At 38.9% G+C, this 23,687-nt stretch overlaps 2 protein-coding genes across 2 annotated transcripts in view; one reads left to right on the top strand and one right to left on the bottom strand.

Annotated features, from left to right (window-relative positions):
* GKN2 (gastrokine 2) overlaps positions 1 to 23,687 on the bottom strand; it is a 47,485-nt gene that overhangs the window by 13,406 nt on the left and 10,392 nt on the right. The window lies entirely within an intron of this gene.
* GKN1 (gastrokine 1) lies at positions 10,461 to 15,822 on the top strand. Its single transcript, XM_007083390.2, has 6 exons — positions 10,461 to 10,505; positions 12,446 to 12,499; positions 12,830 to 12,967; positions 13,932 to 14,042; positions 14,951 to 15,098; positions 15,731 to 15,822. The coding sequence occupies exons 1-6, from the start codon at positions 10,494 to 10,496 to the stop codon at positions 15,820 to 15,822; spliced, it is 555 nt and encodes a 184-aa protein (XP_007083452.2). The 5' UTR covers positions 10,461 to 10,493.

Raw genomic sequence — 23,687 nt, forward strand, 5'->3', positions numbered from 1 at the left:
ACAGGGAAGCTTTGGGGGTGGCTCATGTTCTGCACTTGTTTTCCTGGTGGTTCATCACTGTGTGCATTTGCTAGAACACAGAACCATAGAGTCATAAGGATAAACTTTACTGTTTATAAATTCTATTTCAATAAACCTGATTAGGAAAATACTATTCATTAAGTATAAAAATATAAGCAACATTTAAAAACAAATTGAGGGGCGCCTGGGTGGCTCAGTCGGTTAAGCGGCCGACTTCAGCTCAGGTCACGATCTCGCGGTCCGTGAGTTCGAGCCCTGCGTGGGGCTCTGTGCTGACAGCTCAGAGCCTGGAGCCTGTTTCAGATTCTGTGTCTCCCTCCCTCTCTGACCCTCCCCCGTTCATGCTCTGTCTCTCTCTGTCTGAAAAATAAATAAATGTTTAAAAAAAATAAAAATAAAAAATAAAAACAAATTGAAAACTGAAATATTCAACATATAACAGAAACAAATGGTACTATTCTCAACTTACTAAATGTTTTCTAAATCCACAGGAGAAAAAAATGAACACAGGTAATTTTTTTTTTTAATGGGCAATGACCTGCTTTGAGGGAGCAAAGTAAGAGGAGATGGTTAAGAGTTGAGGCTTCTGACATTCTGCCTGAATTTCAATTTTTTTAGGTACTCCCTGTGTGATCTTTGGCAAGTTATTTGGTCTCTGTGTACCTCAATATCCTCATCTGTAGGTAAAAAGCAATAAAATGGCTCCTCACAAGGTTGCTGTAAAGATTAAAGGAGGTCATGCATCTAAAGACTTGGAATAGCAGCTGACATGGTGGGTTCACAGTAAATGTTGTCAATTTATTGGTCACTATTTATTATAAATAAATATTTTTTATAAATAAAAAACATTCAATACCATTAATTATTAAGAAACTGAAATTCAATAATTTAATAAGATACCACTGGTTTTAATTCTATAAAAAAATACCACACACTCAACATATGCGTGCACATACTAAAAATCAGATTTAAAAAAAATATGCAACTTCAGGTTTTCATTCCAACATATAATAGTGCTTAGACGTGACCACTCCTCTCCTTGCAAGAAATAAGCCAAATGAAGATCAACCAACTTTCCTTGAACCCATCAGAGAATTGAAGTCACTGGGCACACTGCCATGGCAAAATCAGAAGAGACAGGTGAACACAAAGCATCACAGCTGAGATAAGAGTACCTGAAGCTGAAGCCACCAGAGCCAAACTGATGGGAACATCTAAGTGGTAATTTTCACAAGCTTTTGAAGTCTGAGTGTGGACCAGGGTGAGAGTGACAAATTCCTGAACACCAAAACCATTTGTGGGTTTTCACTCCGGGAACCATACCAGGTTCTCATGGTGAAAAGACAAGAAAACCACCTCGGTTCTCTGTCAGGGAGAGAGGAAAAGTAACCATTTTGAAATATGCCAAGAACATTCTCTACAGCAAGACCTGATCTCCAGTGAAAAAAATTTCTCCAGAGCCTTATCTCATCTAGATAGAAAAGGGCAAATACCCAACTCCAGTGCCCTCTCGCTTTCTTGTTTCATCTCATCTAAGGAAAATAAGAAAAGAAAAACCTGGGGTGCCTGGGTGGCTCAGTCGGTTAAGTGTCCGACTCTTGACTTCGGCTCAGGTCATGATCTCACAGTTTCTGAGTTCGAGCCCCACATCGGGCTCTGTGCTGCCAGCCTGGGATTCTCTCTCTCCCTCTCTCTCTCTGCTCCTCTCTCTCTCTCTCTGTCAATAAATAAATAAGTAAACTTAAAAAAAAAAAAAAAGGCTAAGAAACACTTGTGAAGGTCACAACCCAAAGACTCAGGCCCACTAAAAGACTGAGATTCAAATTATAGAACGCTTCTCTTTTGCAACTTCTTACTACTTCGTTAACAGGGTTCAAGTTTCACAACAGTGAATTACAGCTTTAAAAAACTGCAAGGCACAGACTCTATTTAAGAAGAAGATTTTAGAGAAACACAAAGGTGAGGGGGGGTGGGGACAAAAACTATGGGACTAAAGAAATTTAAAGCCCCTGAGGAGCAAATCTTAGCAACAGCAAACAGTTAACAGGGCCCAACTCCAGCCACATTGACATAAAGCCTCATGCAAAAGGCTTATTTACCTCAAATCCTGATACCTTATGTCCTGCTTTCAACAAACAATGAAACATGAAGAGAAGAAAAGAACTAAAAGAAAAGATGGTGGAGAATATCCAAGAATTGTGGGACATTTTCAGTTTTTTTTATGTTTATTTTTGAGAGAGTGCAAGCAGGGGAGGGGCAGACAGAGAAAGGGACAGGGGATTCAAAGCAGGCTCTGTGCTGACAGCAGCGAACCTGATGCAGGGCTTGAACTCACTAACTGTAATTGTAAAGTCTGGACTTTGGGTGATAATGAGTTGTCGGTGTAGGTTCATCAGTTGTAACAAATGCACCACTCGTGTTGATGTTGATAATGGGAGAGGCTGTGGATGTGTGGGAGCAGGGGTTATACAGGAAATCTCTGTACCTTCTGCTCAATTTTGCTGTTAACCTAAAACTTCTGTTTTAAAAAAAAGGCTATTAAATAAAACTGTTTTTAAAAACAGAAGGTGAAAAACAAGAAACAAAAACCAAGGGCAACAAGTGCAAAACACACCTATGTTGATTGTCTAGCAGTTAAAAATGGTAGATAATAGTCCAGCTATACCTATAATTCCTTAAATGTGAATGATCTAAATACACCAAGTAGAAAACAAAGACTGTTTGAATGGATCAAAAAATAGGGCCCAACTGAATGCAAACTGGTGCAGCCACTGTGGAAGACAGCATGGAATTTCCTCAAAAAGTCACACTACTGGATATTTACCCAAAGAATACTAAAACACTAAGTCAAAGGGATAACTGCACACCTATGTTTATAGCAGCATTATTCACAATAACCAAGATATGAAAGCAGCCAAAGTGTCCATTGATTGATGAATGGATAAAGAACAACTGATACATATATATGTGTATATATATATGTGTGTGTGTGTGTGTGTATGTATATATACATATGATATATATTATATATATATAAAATAATATATAATAGAATATTATTCAGCCTTAAAAAGGAATGAAATCTTGCCATTTGCAAGGATGGATTTCCATGGATGGACCTAGAGAGTATCATACTAAGCAAAATAAGTCAGTCAGAGAAAGACAAATACCATATGATTTCACTCACATGCGGAATTTAAGAAACAAAACAAATGAACGAAGGGGAAAAAAGAGAAAGAGAGAGACAAGCCAAGAAACAGACTTTTAACTATAGAGAACAAACTGATGGTTGCCGGAGGAGAGGTGGGGGAGGGGGGTGGCATGGATGAAATAGGTGATGGAGATTAAGGAGGGCACTTGTTGTGATAAGCACTGGGTGATGTATGGAATTGTGGAGTCACTAAATTGTACACCTGAAACTATTGTAACCGTGTATGTTAACTATACTGGAATTTAAAATTTAACAAATAAAAATAAAAAGAAGACCGAACTATATGCTATATACAAAAGAAAAAGCCCTTTTAATATAAAGACACAGATAGGTTAAAAGTAAAGAGGTGAAGAAAGATATACCATCTAATGTTAATTTTTTTAAAAAGCAGAGGTGCTTTTTTTATATTAATTTTAGACAAAGCTGATGTCAGAACAATAACAACAGCAACAAAAAAACATGATCAGGGATAAAAAGGGTGAATTCTTCAGAGAGATATGATCTTTGATACACATGTACCTAACAAAAGAGTATCAAAATACAAGAGGTTAAAAACTTAAGAGAAATGCAATGAGAAATAAAGAAACCCGCTCTTCTAGACTCTACTACCTCTTTTTCAGTATTGATAGATCAAACAGGCAGAAAATCAATAAGGAAATAGATAAACTGAACAGCACCATCAATCAATTGCATCTAATTGACATGTAGAGTATTGCATTCCGTAACATCAGTATACACATTCTTCTAAGCTCTTAGGAAACATTCACCAAGAAAGACCATATTCTGGGCCATAAAACACACCTTACCAATTTTAAAGAGTAGAATCATACAAGGCATATTCTCAGACCACAGTGGAATTAAATTAGTGATCAATAACAGAAAGGTAACTGGAAAATCCCCAAATATTTGAAGCCAAAATGATATACGTCTACATAACACATGGATCAAAAGAGGCTCAAAAGAAGTTAAAAGGAAATATGGTTAGAAGTTAATGAAGATTATTTCTCCATTGTAAAATGATATGTCTATTATTTGCTTTGATAATTTTCCATATTCTCCACAATTTCCTATGAGTTACTTTTATGATCGGGGGGGAAGGTTTTGATTATTTTTAAAAAGAAACACTGAAAAGGTAGCATTTACAGGCTCTGGGGACCAATTGTGTAAGGGAGAGAGGTGGTGAGGAAGCAGAGTTGAGGACAGCTGAGGTGCTTGTCTTGATGCGCTGGTAGTTAAAAATGCTATGAAACTAAATATAAGTTATAGAAACACAGCATGTTGGGGAACTAATGAAAATGTTTTGGTTTGGAGTCATCTAATATGCACATTTGTAAACTCATATCTGAAGCTTGGTAGGGTCTGATCTGTTCTTCAATCACGTAGAGGTGGCTCATGTGTTCAGAATGGAGGAGCTTCCAGGGAAAATAAGAGGGAGGAGGATCAAGGGTAGGTCCAACACCAACATTAAAGGGACAGATGGAAGAAGAGAAGCAAGCAATTGTTCGGGTGGTGGAAGGAGCAAGCGGAGAGCAAATAGGAGAAAGGCGTTTCACAGATGTTAAGAGAGAAGAGAATTTCAAAAAAGAAGAGATGATCAGAGCGAAAAGGAGAAAGAGGTCTAGCCACATGAGTACTGAACAAATTGCAACACATCCGAGGTTTCAGGGTCAGGCTCCCTGCCCTGCTCGCTCTGAGTCCCAACATCACCAGCTGTGCCTGGGAGGTGAGGAAATGGAATCAGAACATCTACATGATTCTTTTAAGAGATGTAAAGGGAAGTGGAGAAATAAGCTTCCTATATGAAGAAGGCAGGGTTAAGGGGAGGTTTTTATGTTTGGCTTTGGTTCATTTTTTTAGTATCAGGGAGATTTTCCATACAAACCAAAAAGAAGTAACAAACCAACAGGCAGATATTGAAATTTGAGGAAAAAAAGACATTTCCTGATGGAGAAAGGTGGGAATCAGCGGTGGAAGAGACAGAAAGTGGAACCACTTTCTGGTGCCTCCTCCATTGTCCCATTGGATTTAGTTATAAAACACAAACCAAAAAAAAAAAAACAAAACAAAACAAAACAAAAAGAAAAATTTCCAGATGGTCACTGCAAAGCATTAAACTCAACGTATGGGGCTCTGAGTGTGAGTGCCATGTGACTGCACTGGTCACATGTCCAGGAAGCCAGCCCTGTCTCTCATATGGATTGTAGGATCTTGGGGCATGAGCACTGGATGTTTGGCAACTTTGAATCTTCTGTGGCATTGCATTAGCTGGAGCATGGCGAATTGTATTTAATTAATTATTTTTCAGTATGAGGAAATGAATAAAAGGATTATAGGCTTGGTGACCCACTGCTGAGCAGCAAATGAAAAAATTTTTTCCTGGCCTGGATGAGGGGAGTTGGCTCTTTATTTAAACCCTGTGGGATCTCAGAAGAAAAAGTACACTCCAGAATAAGCCCCAGTGGATACGTTTCGTTAAGCATTTCCAGGAATTGGAGGCTGGGGTGTGGATAGGAAGAGTACATAATTGAATAAACATGGGAGCTCAGAATTCCCTGAGATACCTCTGAATATCCAATATGTTCATCTGAGCATGTGTTCCTCCAGAAGTGAAAACATACACATGTGTGTATATTTTCTACCTGGGATGTAGAAAGGAAAACCATTTCAGGTAAGTCACCCTGCACGAAACAATAATTCACAAAATCATGCTTTGCTGCTCAGTGGCCCTAAGGCAAGTCCTTTGCTTTGGCCTTCTTCTGCCAGGAAAGCCATGGAGGCAGTTCATTGCGGGGGTGCTGGGTCCTCACAAGACCTGGGCCCCAGGCGTGGCCCTCACAGCTGCTGCACGGTGGTCCTCCCCATTTGGGATCAGGTTTGCATCTTCCCATGTTGAGTTGGGCTCTGCCCACACTTCCCTTCCCACTGCTGTGGCTGAAGGAACACACCTTCTGCGTGAGTGTTTTTACACCACTCTCTCTGAATTACTTCAGCGTGAACACTGAACAGGAATACTTGTTCTTACTTCTGAATTATCTATGAAAGAATTATAAAAGCAAACATGTTACTTATCACTTTGCGTTTCTGTTCCTCATACGGTCATATTTTCTCTGACTCCTTTTTAGGATAGAAGTACTTAACCAGGTTCGATTACCCTTCCTGATGATGAAAATGAAGTTATTTATCAATTTTATCATTATCTCTATTTTCATATATTTTATACAGGTGATGTCATCACTCAGGAGACCTTTTGGCGAGAATTTTCCAAACCATGTTCAAAATACTCTAACGCTCAAGGTTAACGACCGATCTGAGGCATAATATATCATGGGCTGCCTCGAAGAGGATCCCAAAGCTCTGGCAAATGCAACTGGACAGACACGCAAGCAACGACAGAAAGGCAGAGTTACATATATTTTGGAAAGCAGTGGTCTCTTGGAAACAACAAAAAAAGAAGGGCTCCAAGATGCCACAGGGGAGAGCTTCCTCCACTTTGCTGTAATTTGAAAAGAATTTCTTTCCTATACAAAAACAACTATGTAATAAGCATGGATTTTCTGGAATTAGAAGCTTTCTAGCAATGATTAGTAATATGCTATTTTACACGTCCTTATTGCTATTTTTTTAGACATGACGTTCCTGTGGCCACAAGTGCGTATGGAATATTTGACACCATAGAGCACTGGCCAGAGCCCTAGAAGCTGCAGCCATGGAACCATAAGGAGGGTCTGAGCTGCAGGCCAGTACAGCGAGGCCTTGGGAGCAGGCAGGAGTTTCCTACTCCCCCGGGGGGGCCAAGTGTGTTCAGACCTCACAGTCACCACCTGACTTGGGACTGTCACAGGAATGTCAAACGGGTGTGAAGGGTGCTCAGAAAACAACAATAAAGGCAAAGAAACTGAAGAAGAATCTATGCAGGAAGGGGCTTCCACACTCAAGCCAACACATTATAGAGGAGGTCAACTAGGCCAAAAACTAACTGAACCCTAAATTTTAGAAAATGGAGGAAGGGTTAAAGGGAAAAGCAAGATTACTAAGGACGTCATGGATGCTAATCACTGCAAGGTCCGCCCATTAACACGTCTACACAGGAGAGGAATCTTGAATGAGGAGACTTAATGATGGAAAGGGCCCTGTAAGTAAACATTCCCTTCTACTCAGAGAAAAAGAAGGAAAATAAAAGGTTGATTTCTGGGGGGAAGTTCTGAAAGTCTCTCCAGATCTATGGGATGAGCATATCACATGCAGACTGCATTCACTGTTTGTTCCACATGTAGGGAGTTCCCACCCAGCTTGACACGATAGGGTGTGGGGTAAAATGAGACCTTGGGTGTGTGAGCCCTGAGATAAAATGATGATAGAGGCTTGCTCCGTGATGTGGCTCAGCAGCCAGCTCTGTGGGCAGGGCAGGCCCTATTTACCCATGGGCTGGCTTGCCCCACACTAATCCTGGGGCACTGGGCCACACCATCTTCTGGGACTCCCTGGGTAGGTAACCACAACCAATGTAGGACAGCACCTCTTCAGCTGACTCCAAAAATCAGAATAAGTAAACATAATGCTCTTTTAATTCTTCTAGCCTGAGCACCCCCTTTAAGCAATTCTGTTTTTTTTTTTAATTGTTATTGGGAGCACCATGCATGTGCCAGTATATTCTAGGTTCTATGGAGGTGACAAAAAAAATTCACATGTTCTGTCTTTCTCCCATGGAAGGACAAGAAACATACAAACATAGGTGGGAGGGAGCAAGAGACTTGCTCACACTTCCTTAGGACTTTTGGCCTTAGACAAGACAAGGGTCTTGCGGTTGGGGTTGATCCCCTAACCCTCCATCCACCGCCCAACTCTGCCACATTCATAAATACCACACCAAGTATAGAGGAAGAAGTTCTGGTTTCTGGAGCCATTGAAATAATATTGTATATAGGAGGAACTTCTTCTCTTTTACCCATAGGGAAACTAAGGCCTCGAGGGTAAAGGAGACTCCTAGAAAGGAAGCAGAACAGACTCTAGGTCTCCTGGCCCTTAGTTCCAACCAGTAGCTCCCCAAATGGATTTTCACATCCAGGATACATCCTCAGAGGCAGCACAACTTGTTGTTTCCCTAACGAAGGTACCCCCCAGGGATACTAACAGGTGTCAGGAAAAATAAATCAATAAAAAAGAAAAACAACCAGGTTCTATGGTCCATTAAGTTTAGGGGAATCTGAATGAAACAACATGACATAGATTTCTCCCCTAAAGATTTCACAGCACATTTGATGTATCAATGTAAATTGTCAATCTCTTAGGAGGGGCATTATTGGACTTTGAACACTACCTATCTATCTATCATCTACCTATCTATCTATGTTACTGTCTGTCTATTTCATGGCGTATCCTCCACATCAGCATTTCACAGACCTACTGGAAAAAAATGTCAACCTTGAATCTTTGGTAAGGTATGGCATGCAAAAATTGTACTAGAGTGTACCCATATACCAAAGTGAGCTGGGCTTAAAGCCACCATGCTGTCCCCTCTTTGACTTTGCAGTGATGTGGCAGTTCCTGAGGCAGAAGAAAATCTCTTCACATATGTCTTCACATATGCCTACTGATCTTTCGCAGCTAAAGGATAAGTTTGAAAGAAATTAGTGGACACATTAAAAAACAAAATCTAACCACAGCGATACTAATCCACTTACCTTTTCAAACAGGTGTTGCTAGTGAATCAAGATTTTTAACTATGTAACCCCATCCTAAGGTTCCAGTCCACACAGAAGAGGACAATCATGAACTCAAGAAGGCTTTCAAAGAGGAAACTTATTAATCAGTGATGACTGAAATACAGTTTTCCTCTTTAGCAAGTTGCTTTACTAGGTTCAGTGTATCAGAGAAGGTAGAAAAAAATAAAAACTTTAATTCAACCCCGAGACTGTTTTGAGCATTTCCTTGCTAGCCCAAGTGACAGTTTCTACTCTATGCTTCTGATGAAAACATTTTTTAATCATTTTAACATAATTTCTGAAAAGCAAGTTTTCTATAAGTGAATAAAAGAACAGAGATTGCTTTCATAGCTCCAGGAAAAAAAGGAAGGTCCCCCTGAGATATGGGGAAGGTGTGTTGGGAGCAGTGGTATTTAAGCTGGGCTTTGATGAGTGAAAGGAAGTTTACTGACTAAAGAAAGCCAAGGGGGTAGCTCTCCAAGGTGGGAGAACAGCATGTGCAAAAGCATAGAAGCATGAAACATCCTGAATATTCCAGCAATAGTGGGAACTCTGGTGTAGCTGGAATATAGGAGCTGTATCGCATGGAGCGATACAGCTGGGGGAGGGGCTTTGGAAACATTATTAGGGACATTCTATGCCGTTCCAATGAGTGTCATGTCCATCTCGCAGGCTGCCAGTGAACATTTCTAAGCTTCGTAGAGTCATGTTTATTTATATATGTACTTTAGAGAGATAACTTTAGGGAAAAAGGAGACGAATGTGCTGGAGTATGAGAGACTGGTGACCAGAGTGATTCATCACACAACTATTATAGAAGTTCTGGTGAAGGAAGCTGTAGGCAAGACCAGAGTTGAGAGGCAAATCTGGGACCAAATGACATGGTTTAGCACCTGACTGGATGTGGTGGTCAGAAGAAATTGCTGAAGACAGCCCCCAGGTTTCCTGGCTGGAAGTATGGTACACTCTGTGTACTATGTGTGGTACATGGAACCACTGAGAGAGCTCAAGATTGCAGAGAAGGGTGTAAGTTTGCTGGGAGTAGCTAGTAGAACATAGTTTGCTTAAGCAAAACCATCAGATGGGTTCGCATAAAGGTAAAGGTACAAAGAGGAAACCATTCCCCACATCCTTATAGGAGCTATCTGCAAGGCCCAGCGTGCCCACAATTTCTCATCTGCAGTCTTGTTTGATTTTAGGGATTATTCTTCTCCTGAATCTGAGTGATCCCAATACATAAAATGTCCACACCCACAGCTTCAGTTGACCCAGAGGCTATCATTAATCATATTGAGTTTGTGGTGATATCTTCAACTTCAACCAATGATGAGTCAGCTCAGCTCCATGTCAAAATGCCTTGCTGACCAAGGAGATATTCCCAAAGGCTTCCTGGTATGCGGGATCATGGCACAGATATGGAAGCTGGAGAAAGATAAATCTTTGACCCCACCTAGTCACACCTAGTTTGAGTAAAGCTGGTTAAGTACAAATATGAGAAGGGCCCTCATCTGAGTTCATACCTGCCTTCTTCTCCACTCCATTGCTTTGGTGAAGCCAAGATGAAGCTCACAGTGAGTAGATTTTTCCTTTTGAATTCATTATCTGATGGCTAGAGACTGTTAATATTCTGAGCTAAGTGGGTCTGCTTCTTATGACAATCTCACCATAATGGAAAATTTATTTTGAAAAAAAAAACCTCCTTTCTTTTCATTGAATTGTGGCAAGTAAAAACATCTCTGAGGGCAGCCATAGTTATACTGGGAGCAGACAGCTCTGTGAGCATCATATACCATGCTATCTTAATAAAATTACCTTTCAGTTCTCCTTGTTCAGGTCTGGTCATAAAGCAAGCAGTCCCTAAGTCCTAGAAAATATCTAATCTTTCCCCACATTGCTGAATACCTCTTTTGACCAAACTCCTGAACATGTTCAGGCAAGATAAAAGCTCATTATCAAATTAGACGGGTGAGAGACTTATTGTCACATTCTCTGCTGTGAAACAGAGGTCCAAGTGAGAAAGATTTGCTTGAACCCTGTCCATAGTCATTTACCCATGAAAAATACCTGAAGCGTGAAGCTAGTACAGTTTCTCACCTATGGCTCCAGATAAAAAGCTAAGAGTGGAGTAGGTACACCGTGAAATTCCAACAAAGGAACTGGTGGTGCTGTGTGTCACTTATAACAAGATGCAGAGGGGCTAGAAACCCGATGAATATTTTCATGTTTCAACATACTAAACACTATGTTACAGCAGTGTCTGCTTCGTAGTGGAGTTGCAAATGTAACATAATTATCTAGAATTTAGTTCTAATAACAGCAAGGTCAAAAAATTAAGAAAAAAAAAAAGTTCCCAACCCGGGTCAGATCTGGTTTCTCTCCTGGTTCTGCCGTGAACAAGGGGTACAATCTTAGCCGATACAACCTTGGCCACGTTACTGAACATCTGAAGCTCAGTTTCCTCATATGTGAATGGATTGTTATGTACTAGAGGATCTCTAAAATTTCCCCCATCTCTCACTGTTTAGGAGACTAATTTTTACCTCCTTCTTAAGCTATCAGGAGAAAAATTAAGCAAATAAAAGAATTACCTTAAATCACTAGAGCAGATCTCAAACCATTTTGTCCCAGGTAAAGGAAATGAGAACAGGTACTCAGAATTGGGCACCTGCATAAAGCTCCGTGTTCTGACAACTAATGTCATGTACCCGATGACAAATGACTAACCTAGGTATCCCCGGACAGTTACTGACTGCCTTTCTGCTAATCACACTTGACAGCCAGACCTCTCCATCCTCGGTCTCTCAATAGCAGCAGCTAGCCTGCTTACCAATCCATTGCTTTAAAAAAATTGTTTTAGATAAAAAGAGTCTTTTTTTATTAGGAGGTCAATGAAGGAAGGAAAGTATCCCAGATCAAAGAGGAAAATTAAATCGTTTTCAGACTTAATTCTCAGAACGTATATCCATCTTCATATTGTATATGCTATTCATTTTCAAATGTACTTTTCAATGTACTGATACTACATCAGTTTTTTATAAGACCTACATTGACAATTATTATTTTTCTTTTTTTAAAAAAATGTTTATTTATTTGGAAAGAGAGAGAGAGTGGGTGTGAGCAGGGGAGGGGCAGAGAGAGATGGAAAGGATCCCAAGCAGGCTCCGCACTGTCAGCACAGAGCCCGACATGCGGCTTGAACCCACAAACCGTGAAATCATGAGCTGAGCCGAAACCAAGAGTCAGATGCTTAACTGACTGAGCCACCCAGGTGCTCCTACATTAACAATTCTAAAACTATATACCACAATAACATGATTACTACAGTAATTAAGCTATAATCTTACATTATCATTAAAACTTTCTATGGTTGAAAAAAAATACAAGGTCAAAGAAGAAAGACAGATCATTTGACAGAGTGGTAAAATCGGTATTTTTTATAAGCTTGGGTAGAGAAAGAAGAGGACATTGTTTTGTCATGCGATAGTAAACCAATGTTATTTATGATTTTTAGATTGTCTTTGCCGGACTTCTTGGAGTCTTCCTGACCCCAGCCCTTGCTTTCACTGTAAGTATTACACTTTTTATTTAAAAAAATTTTTTTTCAACGTTTTTAATTTATTTTTGGGACAGAGAGAGACAGAGCATGAACGGGGGAGGGGCAGAGAGAGAGGGAGACACAGAATCGGAAGCAGGCTCCAGGCTCCGAGCCATCAGCCCAGAGCCCGACGCGGGGCTCGAACTCACGGACCGCGAGATCGTGACCTGGCTGAAGTCGGACGCTTAACTGACTGCGCCACCCAGGCGCCCCAGTATTACACTTTTTAAAGCGTATTATTAAAATGCATTTGCAAAGAAATGTGGTCTTAAATCACCGTCAATTTCTTGTAAATTTCAGGATATCAACATTGGCGGTGCCAGCAACAGTGGTACAAGTGGGCAGCAGTCAGTGAGTGTCAACAATGAACATAATGTGGCCAATATTGACAATAACAATGGATGGGACTCCTGGAACGCCCTCTGGGATTACAATACTGTAGGTAGCCAACATGCAATTTCCGTTCTTTACAAATATGATGTTTCTTTTTTTATAACAACAACAACAAAAATGTCTGCTAACCATAAAAGAATTTAAAATAAAATAATTTCTAACTGCACATAAGCATAGAGTTGTAAGTCAAAGTGCCTACTTTGGTCACCCAGTTTCACTACTAGATATAACACTATTAATGTTTCCCACAATCAGTTAAAATTCAAAGCAATGAATTAGGATCCACTATGCCCACAGAATTGTGGGGCTGTTAGACAAATACGAACAACCTTCTGCCTTCTCTTGAGATACCCTCAGTAATGAGGAAAAACCTGCACAATATTACTGCTCCCTATTTCAGTCTATCTTCAATTTCCTTCCAAAAAGCCAGAGATGGACATTTCACCTGTAACTCGAAAGAAAAAAACAAACAAAGGAAATGTAGGTGACAATATTAACTGGTAAGAGAAACATAAAACAAAAACCAAACAAAAACAACACTTGACTCTGGTTAGGAGACCCACCTCTGCAATCACCAGCTTTGTATGTAACAAATTTTGTACTTTTAATAAGCCCATTCTTTATTGTTTCAGTTTTATCCATGTGGTCAATTAGAAAACTAATCCCTGTCTTACCTGTCTCCTAGAAATGTTGTGAAGATCAAATGAGACTCAAATGTGATAGCAATTTGAAGTTTATTTCAGCAAAACGGACATATGTAGAATGACTCCATGTTAGAACTTGAAGAGAGAGCAACGAGTTAGACACTAGGTTCTTACAAACGTTAGCTATAGACATGATTGCAAAACAGGGCCAGATCTGATGTTCTTATCTAGGTTCATCCTTGAGTTCTATTTCCCTCTGCTGGTAAAACTGATGTCTGATAAAAAAAAAAAAAACAAAAAAAAAAAAAAACAAAAAACAAAACCTCCTTGGAGAACCTACTTCCTCCTACCTTTTTCTTTAACAGAACTTTGCCGCGATCAGACTCTTTAAAAAGAAGGTATGCATTGTGCACAGAATGAACAAGGATGTCATGCCCTCTCTTCATACTCTTGATGCAATGGTCAAGGAAAAGAAGGTATAAATAAAAGTCTTTTTGATTTTGTTCAAGGGAGGTCTTTTGGTTGCCAGTAAATAATGAGGTCACAGTCATTTCCTCTTGACCACAGTATGTTGTAACGTGCAGCACAAAAAGGGAAGAGGAACTAGTACTTTCCTGAGGAGAGGCAGCTGCCACCACACTCAGTGCTGTGGCTCACACCTGCCTTTACTGTTCAAGGAGCAAAGCTCTGCTCAAGCCAACGGGAGCTGCCTGCACTTCTCCACTTGGAGTTACACAAAGTTACACAAAAGTTGGGTTGGGGTTATTAGATTTAGAAATAAAAATAGAGGATACCCAGTTAAGTTTGAGTTCCAGATAAACAATGGATAAGTTTTTGTTTTTGGTTTTTTTTAGCATAAGTATATCCTATGCAATATTTAGGACATACTTACACTGAAAAAATGATTTGTTTATCTAAAGTTTAAATATAACTGAGTGTCCTTTGTTTTACCTGGCAACCCTAGTTGGGTGGGGACAGAAGATGCATTGCTCTTTAAAATGTTTGCTTGAGTTCATATTTCTGTAACTGACAGATAGGTACCTTTCACCGACACAGTAGAGAAGATAAACTCCATTCTCAGAATCTGATTATTATATAGCTCAATCCAAAAAATGCCAAATGACCAAATGAGGTCCAAGCTTCAGAATAAATTTAGCCTCAGATTTCTGCTTTTATGAGAAACTGAGGTTTCACACCAGCTAAATCTTTTGGGACACAGAAATTCTGAGATACACGGGGTTGGAGTTGGCTCTTCAACTCCAACAGTCATTTTGATTATGAGAAAACAGTAGCCAAGCAATACCCCGTATTGGCCTTGTACCCGTCCCTCATCAACAAACTACTGAGCTGGGCATTCATTCCCTCTTTTCCTTTCCACACTCAGCTTCAGGGTAAAGGACCAGGGGGACCACCTCCCACGAGTCTGATATACTCAATCAACCCTGAGAGAGTCAATGATCTGGAAAAGTTAGGAAAACCCATCGCTGGCATGTGCAGAGGGATTCCAACATACACAGCTGATGAGATTGAAGGTAAGTAGGCTTTCTATGGTGCATTGTGAGTTATTGCTGCTGATATGGTCAGACTATTCTCGGGCATGTCTACAGAAGACACTGGTTACTTAGCACTTGCTCTGTGCTTTAAGTGTGTGAAATTATTAACTCCTGCCAGCAGTCTTATGTGATAGGTATTGTTATTCCCACTTTCTGGATGAGGAAACTGAGGCACAGGGATAGGTCACAAATCCTTTGTCTGGGTCAGTCCCACGCATTTTGGTGTTGGATTCTGTGCTCTTCACCATTTGGAAATACGACCTTTCAAGAGTGGATCTGGAGTTACCACAAAATATATTTAAAGTGTTGCATGAATTTCTCCGTGAAAAAAGAATGCTAATAGAATCTATTGACTTGTTATAGCTCATTTACTTAATTTCTGGGCCTTCAAAGAATAACTTGCACAAAAACAAAGTATCCACCTACTTAACCTAATGGCAACTTTCCAGATCTCTGAAGTGATTGATTTAATCTAAATAGATAGATGATAGATAGATCTTGAAATCTGTGCGTAGCTAGTTTGGAAACTGTAACCCCCCCCCCCAAAAAAAAAGTCCTTGAAAAGACATTGATATCAGTTTCTTTTCTTTTTTTTTTTTTTTTTAAATCAGGGGCAAGCCTGTTCTTTTACTCAAAAGCATGCCTCCGTGCTGATATACTCTGGATTCTGAGAATTTCCTTATGTGGAGAATTGGAGGTGTAAAAAGAAAAAAAAGTCACTTTGAATTTAATGATCAGAATATTTTATGCAAAAAAAACCACATTGGGTTCTAAAGGTTTTTATCATGTCATTCTGAAATGTATTCTTCCAGTTATGTTTGGCTTCTTTAACTTTCAATAAATCTACTCAGCACTAAATTCCTTATGATTTCTGTTTGGAATGCATAGGATCAAAAGTGCCATGTGGTGGTGGGTAGGCCGTCCAAGTGTATTAGACCCAACTGTTAGCCTATATTCAGGGCCTGTCCCTTATAAAGAACCCCTTCAGATGCTTTGGATACGACTAACCACGGTTCTGGGAATGAATCCAAGGCAATCTGACTGCTCTAAAAACTGTTCCACAGTTGATGTGCACAGTAACATTTCAGATCAGCAAGGGCAGAAATCCACTCACACAAGCTTACGCCAGAAAGGGAGGTTTACTGCAAGGATATTGGAGTATCTAAAATAATCTTAGGGCAAGAAAATCAAAGACACTGGAACCAGGAACCGTATTGAGATCAAGACCCAAGTCTCCTCTCTCCTGGAACCCACGTATTAGTTCTTCTCTGCTCCTCTTTAAATTCTGCTTCTCTCTCTTCAATAAACATTTTTTTTTTTAATATTCTTTAGGGGCGTCTGGGTGGCTCAGTCTGTTAAGCATTTGACTTTTGATTTTAGCTCAGGTCATGATCTCACAGTTCATGAGATCAAGAACCCAAGACAGGCTCTGCTCTACAGCACAGAGCCTGCTTGGGATTCTTTCTCTCTCAGCCCCTCCCCTGCTCTCTCTCTCTCTCTCTCACTCTCTCAAAATAAATAAATAAATAAATAAACATTTAAATTCTGCTTCTCTCCTCTTTCCATCTCGCAGATGGCTCTTTCCTTACTCATGCCAGAAGATGGCTGAGCCAAAATGTTAGCCTCATCTCCCATATTTCTACCTTTCCAGCTCAAGAGGTAATGTCTTATTCTTTTGACTCTCAATTCCAATTTTCCTTGACCCTGTTAAGTTCAAGGGCCCACAGCCTCCACTCACTGGCCAGTACAGATACAGCAATGCAGTCTCCAGTGAAGGAAAAAGATCTCAGAGAAAAATAGTCTCCAAATATTGTATGTGACGGTATGAAACTACCATTCAGTAAAAAACAAACAAACAAACAAAACCCAAAAACTCCTACGCGTACTTTTTAAATCCTGATGCCACAAGAGGATAACTAATCCATTCTAATGTTTTCAGATGGGATACCCCTAAATAGCCATAACAACAACAACAAAAAAATGAGGACACTGATTCTCGTCATTTGTAAAAATGCAACATTTACCAGGCCTTATTGGAAAGCAATTACAATAATTTTCTTTATTTTGAGGCCATTTTATTGATGTTCACATGATGTGTACTACCAGAGCAGTAGAAATTTCAAAGTACCCTGAAGCCATGAAATGAGGACACCCATCAAAGATCAAGGCTTAGATACTGCCCTATCCCTGTGATCGAGAGACAAAGAAACCTGCGAGTCACAAACTGGATACAGTGCCATGTAACTGACTTTTGGGAGCTGATGAATCCCATGTTTCCGAGAATTGTCTAGTCACTATTTCAGGATAGGAAATTAAATTCACTAGGAAGATACAACAATTCTAGATCATATACACCTCTCAGAATATATTACAGAAAAGTTATACAAATTACAGGAGAATTTAATAACCTTACTGTTCTAGTTAAAGATTTTAACACATATTTTTCAATGACTTACAGATAAAGCAGCTAAGGATATAAAAACATTCAACAAAATTAACCAGCTTATTTTATTTTTTTTAATTTAAAAAAAATTTTTTTTAATGTTTATTTATGTTTGAGACAGAGAGAGACAGAGCATGAGCAGGGAAGGAGCAGAGAGAGAGGGAGACACAGAATGTGAAGCAGGCTCCAGGCCCTGAGCTGTCAGCACAGAGCCTGACGCGGGGCTCGAACTCATGAACTGTGAGATCATGACCTAAGCTGAAGTTGGACGCTTAACCGACTGAGCCACCCAGGCGCCCCAACAAGCTTATTTTAGTGAACATATGTATAACACTTCAGAATACATATTATTCTAAAGTACTTATGGGACATTTGCAAATACTGATCATATGCTAAGACAGAAGTCAGATCTCAAAAAATTTCAAATGATTGGCATTATGAAACACACATTTTTCTAACTTCAATTTCATTAAGAGAACAAATATTCCCTTCCAAATAAAACAAGATAGCTGCATTTGTTTTGAAATTAGGCAGCATATTTTTAAATAACAAATGAACCAAAGAAGAATTCATGATGAAAGTGGAATGCATTTGAAACTGTGCAATAAGGAAAGCAGTACGTAGCAAAACCTGAGTAGTGGCTACAGCAAAGGATAAAAGAAATATTATTGTCTGAAATGTTCTATTCATCAAAGAAGAAAAGCTAAAAATTGAGTCAAAAATTCAACTTTAAAAATGAGGAAAAGCATAAAACATCCAAAATAAGTAGGAAGAAAGAAGTATTATTGACAATATCAGAAGTTAATAAAATAGGAAAAAAATGTGCAATAGTAAGACTCAACAAACAAAGTCAAAACTTGGTTCTTTGGAAAGGCATAAAATCGACAAACTTTAGATAGAATTGACCATAAATAAAAATAAATAAGTGGAATCTAAACAAAAACAAAAACAGGAGCTCCTCGGTGACTTAGTTAAGTGTTCAACTCTTGATTTCGGCTCAGGTCAAGATCTCAGGGCTCGTGAGATCGGGCCCTGCATCTGGCTCTGTGCTGACAGCACTTAGGATTCTCTCACTGTCTCTCTCTGCCCCTCCCTCTCTTTCTCTCTCTTATAAATAAGTAAATAAATAAATAAATAAATAAACATTTGAAAAAAGTAAAAAAAAAAAAAAGCTTAAAAAACAAAACCAAAAACAAATGGATAAACAAACAAAAAGCAGAATTAGATCTAGAACTACAGAGAACAAACCGAAGGTTGCCAGAGGGGTCGGGGTAGGGAACTGGACAACACAGAAGGGGAGGGGGTGGCCCAGGCTTCCAGTTCCAGGATGAATAAGTCACAGGAATAAAAGGCACCGCGTCAGGAAGACAGTCAATGATACTGTAACAGCAACATAACAGGACAGAGGGTAGCTGCACTTGCGGTGAACAAAGCATAATGTACAAACTTGTCAAGCTGCTGAGTTACGCATCTGAAACTAATGTAACATTGTGTGTCAAGTACACTCCAATTTTTTAAATTAATTAATTAAAAAAAAGAAACACTAAAAAAAAGGAGATAATTCGCAAGCAATGCTAAAAAGAAAAAAAGGATGCCGAGCTACAGATGCCATAGATTTAAAGATGTTCATAAAATGATATTGTGAACACCTTTATATCAATGAATTTGAAAGCTTAAGTTGAATTTCTTTTTTTTTTTAATTTCTTTTTGTTTTACTGTTTATATTTGGAAGAGAGACAGAGAGCGAGCAAGGGAGGGGCAGAGAGACAGAAACAGAATCTGAAGCGGGCTCCAGGCTCTGAGCTGTCAGCACAGAGCCCGACGTGGGGCTCGAACTCACAAACCACAAGATCATGACCCGAGCCGAAGTCAGGCTCCCAACTGACTGAGCCACCCAGGTGCTCCCAAATTTCCTAAGAAATAACCTACCAAAGATCACCCAAGAAGAAATATAGAGCCTGAATAATTCTACAACCAGTAACGGAAATGGTTCAGAAGTTTAAAAACTTTACACAAGAAAATTCCAGACCGAGGTGGTTTTTATACTGAGATTTAACAAACATCGAAAATACAGATTATTCTAATCTTACATAACTATTCAAATGTATAGGTTGGGGAGGAGGGAAGAGCGGAGTACTCTCCAATGCATTTCAGGAGAATATGAGTAACTCAACTCCAAAACCTGACAAGGATTGTATGGGAAAAGAAAAATACAAGGCAATCTCTGTTATGAATACAGATTACAGGTGCAAAATGCCTTAACAAACTGATAGCAAATGAACTGAGCAAAGTGTTGAAAAGATTGAATACAGCACGACTATGTTGGATTTTTCCTAGTAATGCAAATGGTCTGATACTAGGAAATTAATAACGTAATTTGCCACATTGAAAAATCAACAGACAACAATCTTATACCTCAATAGTAGCAAAAATAGTAATAAATAAACATAATAAAGTTAAATATTCATCATAATAAACAAGTATTCTCAGAAGACTTAGAATTAAAAGAAACTAATCTAAGATTATCTGAAAATAAAAACTACTGTATCATGTAAAACAATGAAAACATTCCTCTTAAGACAAGAAATAAGACAAATGTCTGTCATCAAAACTTCTAGAAACATTGTACTGAAAGTTAGTAAAGAAAAAAAAATTAAATATAAAGATTCGAAAGGAAAAAGGGAAGAAAAAAAAAAAAAACTATCCTTATGCCCAAATGACATAGTTTTCTGTGTAAAAATACAAACAAATCTGTAGATAATTTATGGGAATCAGGGTATTTAGAAAGGTCCCTGCATACAAAATTGGCTATCAAATATGAGCTGCATTTCTATATATCAACAAACATATAGAAACTTTATTTTGTTTGGGTTTCTTTTTTAAATGCTTACTAATTTATTTTGAGAGAGAGAGAGCACACACGCACATACACAAGAAGGGAGGGAAGAAAAAGAGGGAGAGAGAGAATCCCAAGCAGGTTCTGTGCTATCAGCAGGGAGTCCGACATGGAACTCGATACCACAAATTGTGAGGTCATGACCTGAGCCAAAATCAAGAGTCAGATGACCAACCTAATGAGCCACCAGGCACCCCCAGAAACTTTATTTTGAAATAGTGTTTATATACCCGGAAAATATACGACAAAATTTGGAAAAAAATTACTTAATTTAAGTAATGTTTCTTAAGCAGTTTCTACATGCATAGCACTATTGCACACACTTGAAATCCATCAGCAAATAGAAATGCAAAGATCCTTGCCTCGTGTAGCTAATATTTTAGTTAAAGGAGGCAGAGATAAACAATCAATACAATTAAAATATAAATGAACAAATACATAAATGAACGGTGGGAAATTTGGTAGGATAGTATACTGTCCTACTATAGGCATGTAATACTATCCTACCAAATAGAAAATGACAAATACTAAGGGGAAAATGCAGAGCAGGGTAAGGGAAATCAAGAGTGACAGGAGGGAAGAGGCAGTTTGCAATTATTAACAGGTATGTAGGATAGGCGTCATTGAAAGGTGACATTTGAACAAAGACTGAAAGAGATTAAGCAGTTAGCCATGCCAATATTTCTGGGAAAAAAAAGCATTATGGGCAAAGGAAATAGTGCTACATGCTAAGACAGAAGTGTGTCTGGACAAATTAAAAGTACAGCGTGGAGGGCACCGGGGTGGTTCAATCAGTTAAGCATCTGACTTTGGCTCACTTCATGATCTCCCAGTTCATGAGTTCGAGTCCCATGTCAGGCTCTGTGCTAACAGCTCAGAGCCTGGAGCCTGCTTCAGATTCTGTGTCTCCCTTTCGCTCTGCCCCTCCTCTGCTCACACTCTGTCTCTTTCAAAAATAAAAAAATTAAAAGTAAATAAATAAATAAATAAAATAAAAGTACAGCATGGAAGTCAGTGTGGCTGAGGAAAATAAGTGAAACAGAGAGCAGAAGGAGATGAGAGCAAAGAGGCAATCGGGGACCAGATTGTGAGGAGTCCTGTAGGCCAGTGTTAGAACTTCAGGTATTATCCTGGGTAAAAGAGGGAGACACTGCAGGAATTTGAGCCAAGATAGGATATGATCTTACCAAGTAATATATTAAGCAAAATATGTGCTATACTGCTCTGGAAACTTTATTGAGAGACATTAATGTAGACTAAGTAAATGCAGAGAAACCATGGCTATGAATTAGAGGACGTGTTACTAAAAGAATGTGAGCTCTCCCTCAATCTATAGATTCAAAGCGATTCAAAACAAATTCCCAGCAGGCCAAGTGTGTGCATGTGTATGTGTGGACATAACAAGCTAAATTTATAATATGCATTCAAGATCAAGGGGCCAGTTGGAAGACAATTCTCCATGCATCCTTGATGGTTCTATACATCTTATGAGTAGAAGCACTGACTCCTCTTTGTTCTCAACTTTTTTTTGCAAGGATGTTTGTATGATAAGCAGTCTTGGAAAATAGTGATAGTGTCTCTTTGGAGAGCAAAAAGTAGGCATGTTTACTGCCTATTATAAAATATTTGAGTTCTATAAGCTTACACCCTACTATGTAATACACCCCACCGTGTGTGCAAGCTTCCCTCTGGGAAGCTCATGGACATGCACTGCCCTGTGAAGCTCATGGACAAGGAACCCTGACACAGACATGCTCCGGTGCAAACTACTTGCTGTGCTGTGGCTAACAAAGTCCTTTGTGTCTTAGCCAGGGGGCTCATGTCTTCTGTCGTCAACCACGAAACTGCAGCAGGCAACTTTACAGCTTTCAAGTAGGGTAAAATCTCAGACCCTTCTTGAAAGGGTCAAGAATAGCCAAATTACTGCCGTAGAACAACAAAATGGGTGAACTTGACCTACCATAATTATCATAAAGACATAGTAGTTAAGACAATGCAATGTGAGTACTGGGATATACAAATATATCAGTGGAATAAAATAGAAAGCCCGCAGATAGATCCACACATCTATAGGTGACTGAAATAGGATATAGACTGCCTTCCAAGTCTCTGGGGGAAAGATGGGCTTCTTCCATAAGTGATGTTAAAATAATTAGGTAGCCATATGGAATACAAAGAAATGGGAAAATACCACCACACACCCTGCCTTATACCATATATTTAAAAAACAATTTCATGTATGTTAAAAACCTAAATAAAGAAGGCAAAATAAAAAGCCTTAGAAGATAATATAGAACAATAACTTCAGGACTATTGACAGAGGGAAGGATTTGCTAAACTTTACAGAAAAAGCTCTAGCCATAAAGCAAAATATTAATAAATTTCTCTACATTAAAGATAAGAGTGTCCTTTTATCCATAGACACCAAAAATACAGCAGAAAGATAAGCCACAAACTAGTAGAGATATATGCAACACATAAAGTGGATAAAAGTTCATTTAAAAAATTTCATAAAGAATTCCTACATATCAACAAGAAAAAGATGAATAAGAAGTAGAAAAGTAGATACAGGTATGTTTCTAGAAGAGGAACCCTGGATGGCGAATCTAGACAGGAAGAGATATTAACTTCATTATTAATAAGAAAAATGCATATTTAAATCATAGCGATAGATCATGTTATATGCAACCTATTGGCAGTTGAAAAAGTCTAGTATTGGGTGTTGGAGCGGGGTACAGAGTAACAGTACATGGCCAGGGCAGGCATGAATTGGCATAACAATTCAGCATTGTCCAATAACCTGAAGATATGAATTTCCTGCGATCCAACACTACCACTTTTAGGTATAGACCCCAAAGAAATTCTTGCCTATGGGCATCCAGAAACATGTACAAGAATGCTCATAGCAGCAGTGTTTGGAACAGCAAAAAAACTAGAAACAATCTGAATCTTTGCCAATAGAAGCATAGATAAATAAATTGTGATATGTTTACTTAGCAGAATACTAAACGTCACTAAAAGAAAAGCAAATTAATCACAGCCATACACAACAACATGCATGACTCTCTGGAAAACAATGTTGAGCCTGCCAAGCAAATCCTATTTACATAAAGTTCAAAAACATGCGAAACTAAACAACACATATATTCTATTTTAGAAATACCTTAATATGCGGTAAAACTATGACTCAAAGCAAGGGAATGATAACACAGAGCTCGCTATAATTGTG

This window comes from Panthera tigris, chromosome A3, assembly GCF_018350195.1.
Source record: "Panthera tigris isolate Pti1 chromosome A3, P.tigris_Pti1_mat1.1, whole genome shotgun sequence".
Classification (NCBI taxonomy): domain Eukaryota; kingdom Metazoa; phylum Chordata; class Mammalia; order Carnivora; family Felidae; genus Panthera; species Panthera tigris.

What these genes read in the sequence shown, in the direction of transcription:
- GKN1 (XM_007083390.2), top strand. An exon ending in CCCTCTGGGATTACAATACT is followed by an intron (nt 12,968 to 13,931) that starts GTAGGTAGCCAA and finishes TTTCTTTAACAG; the next exon opens with AACTTTGCCGCGATCAGACT. An exon ending in CACAGCTGATGAGATTGAAG is followed by an intron (nt 15,099 to 15,730) that starts GTAAGTAGGCTT and finishes TTTTTAAATCAG; the next exon opens with GGGCAAGCCTGTTCTTTTAC.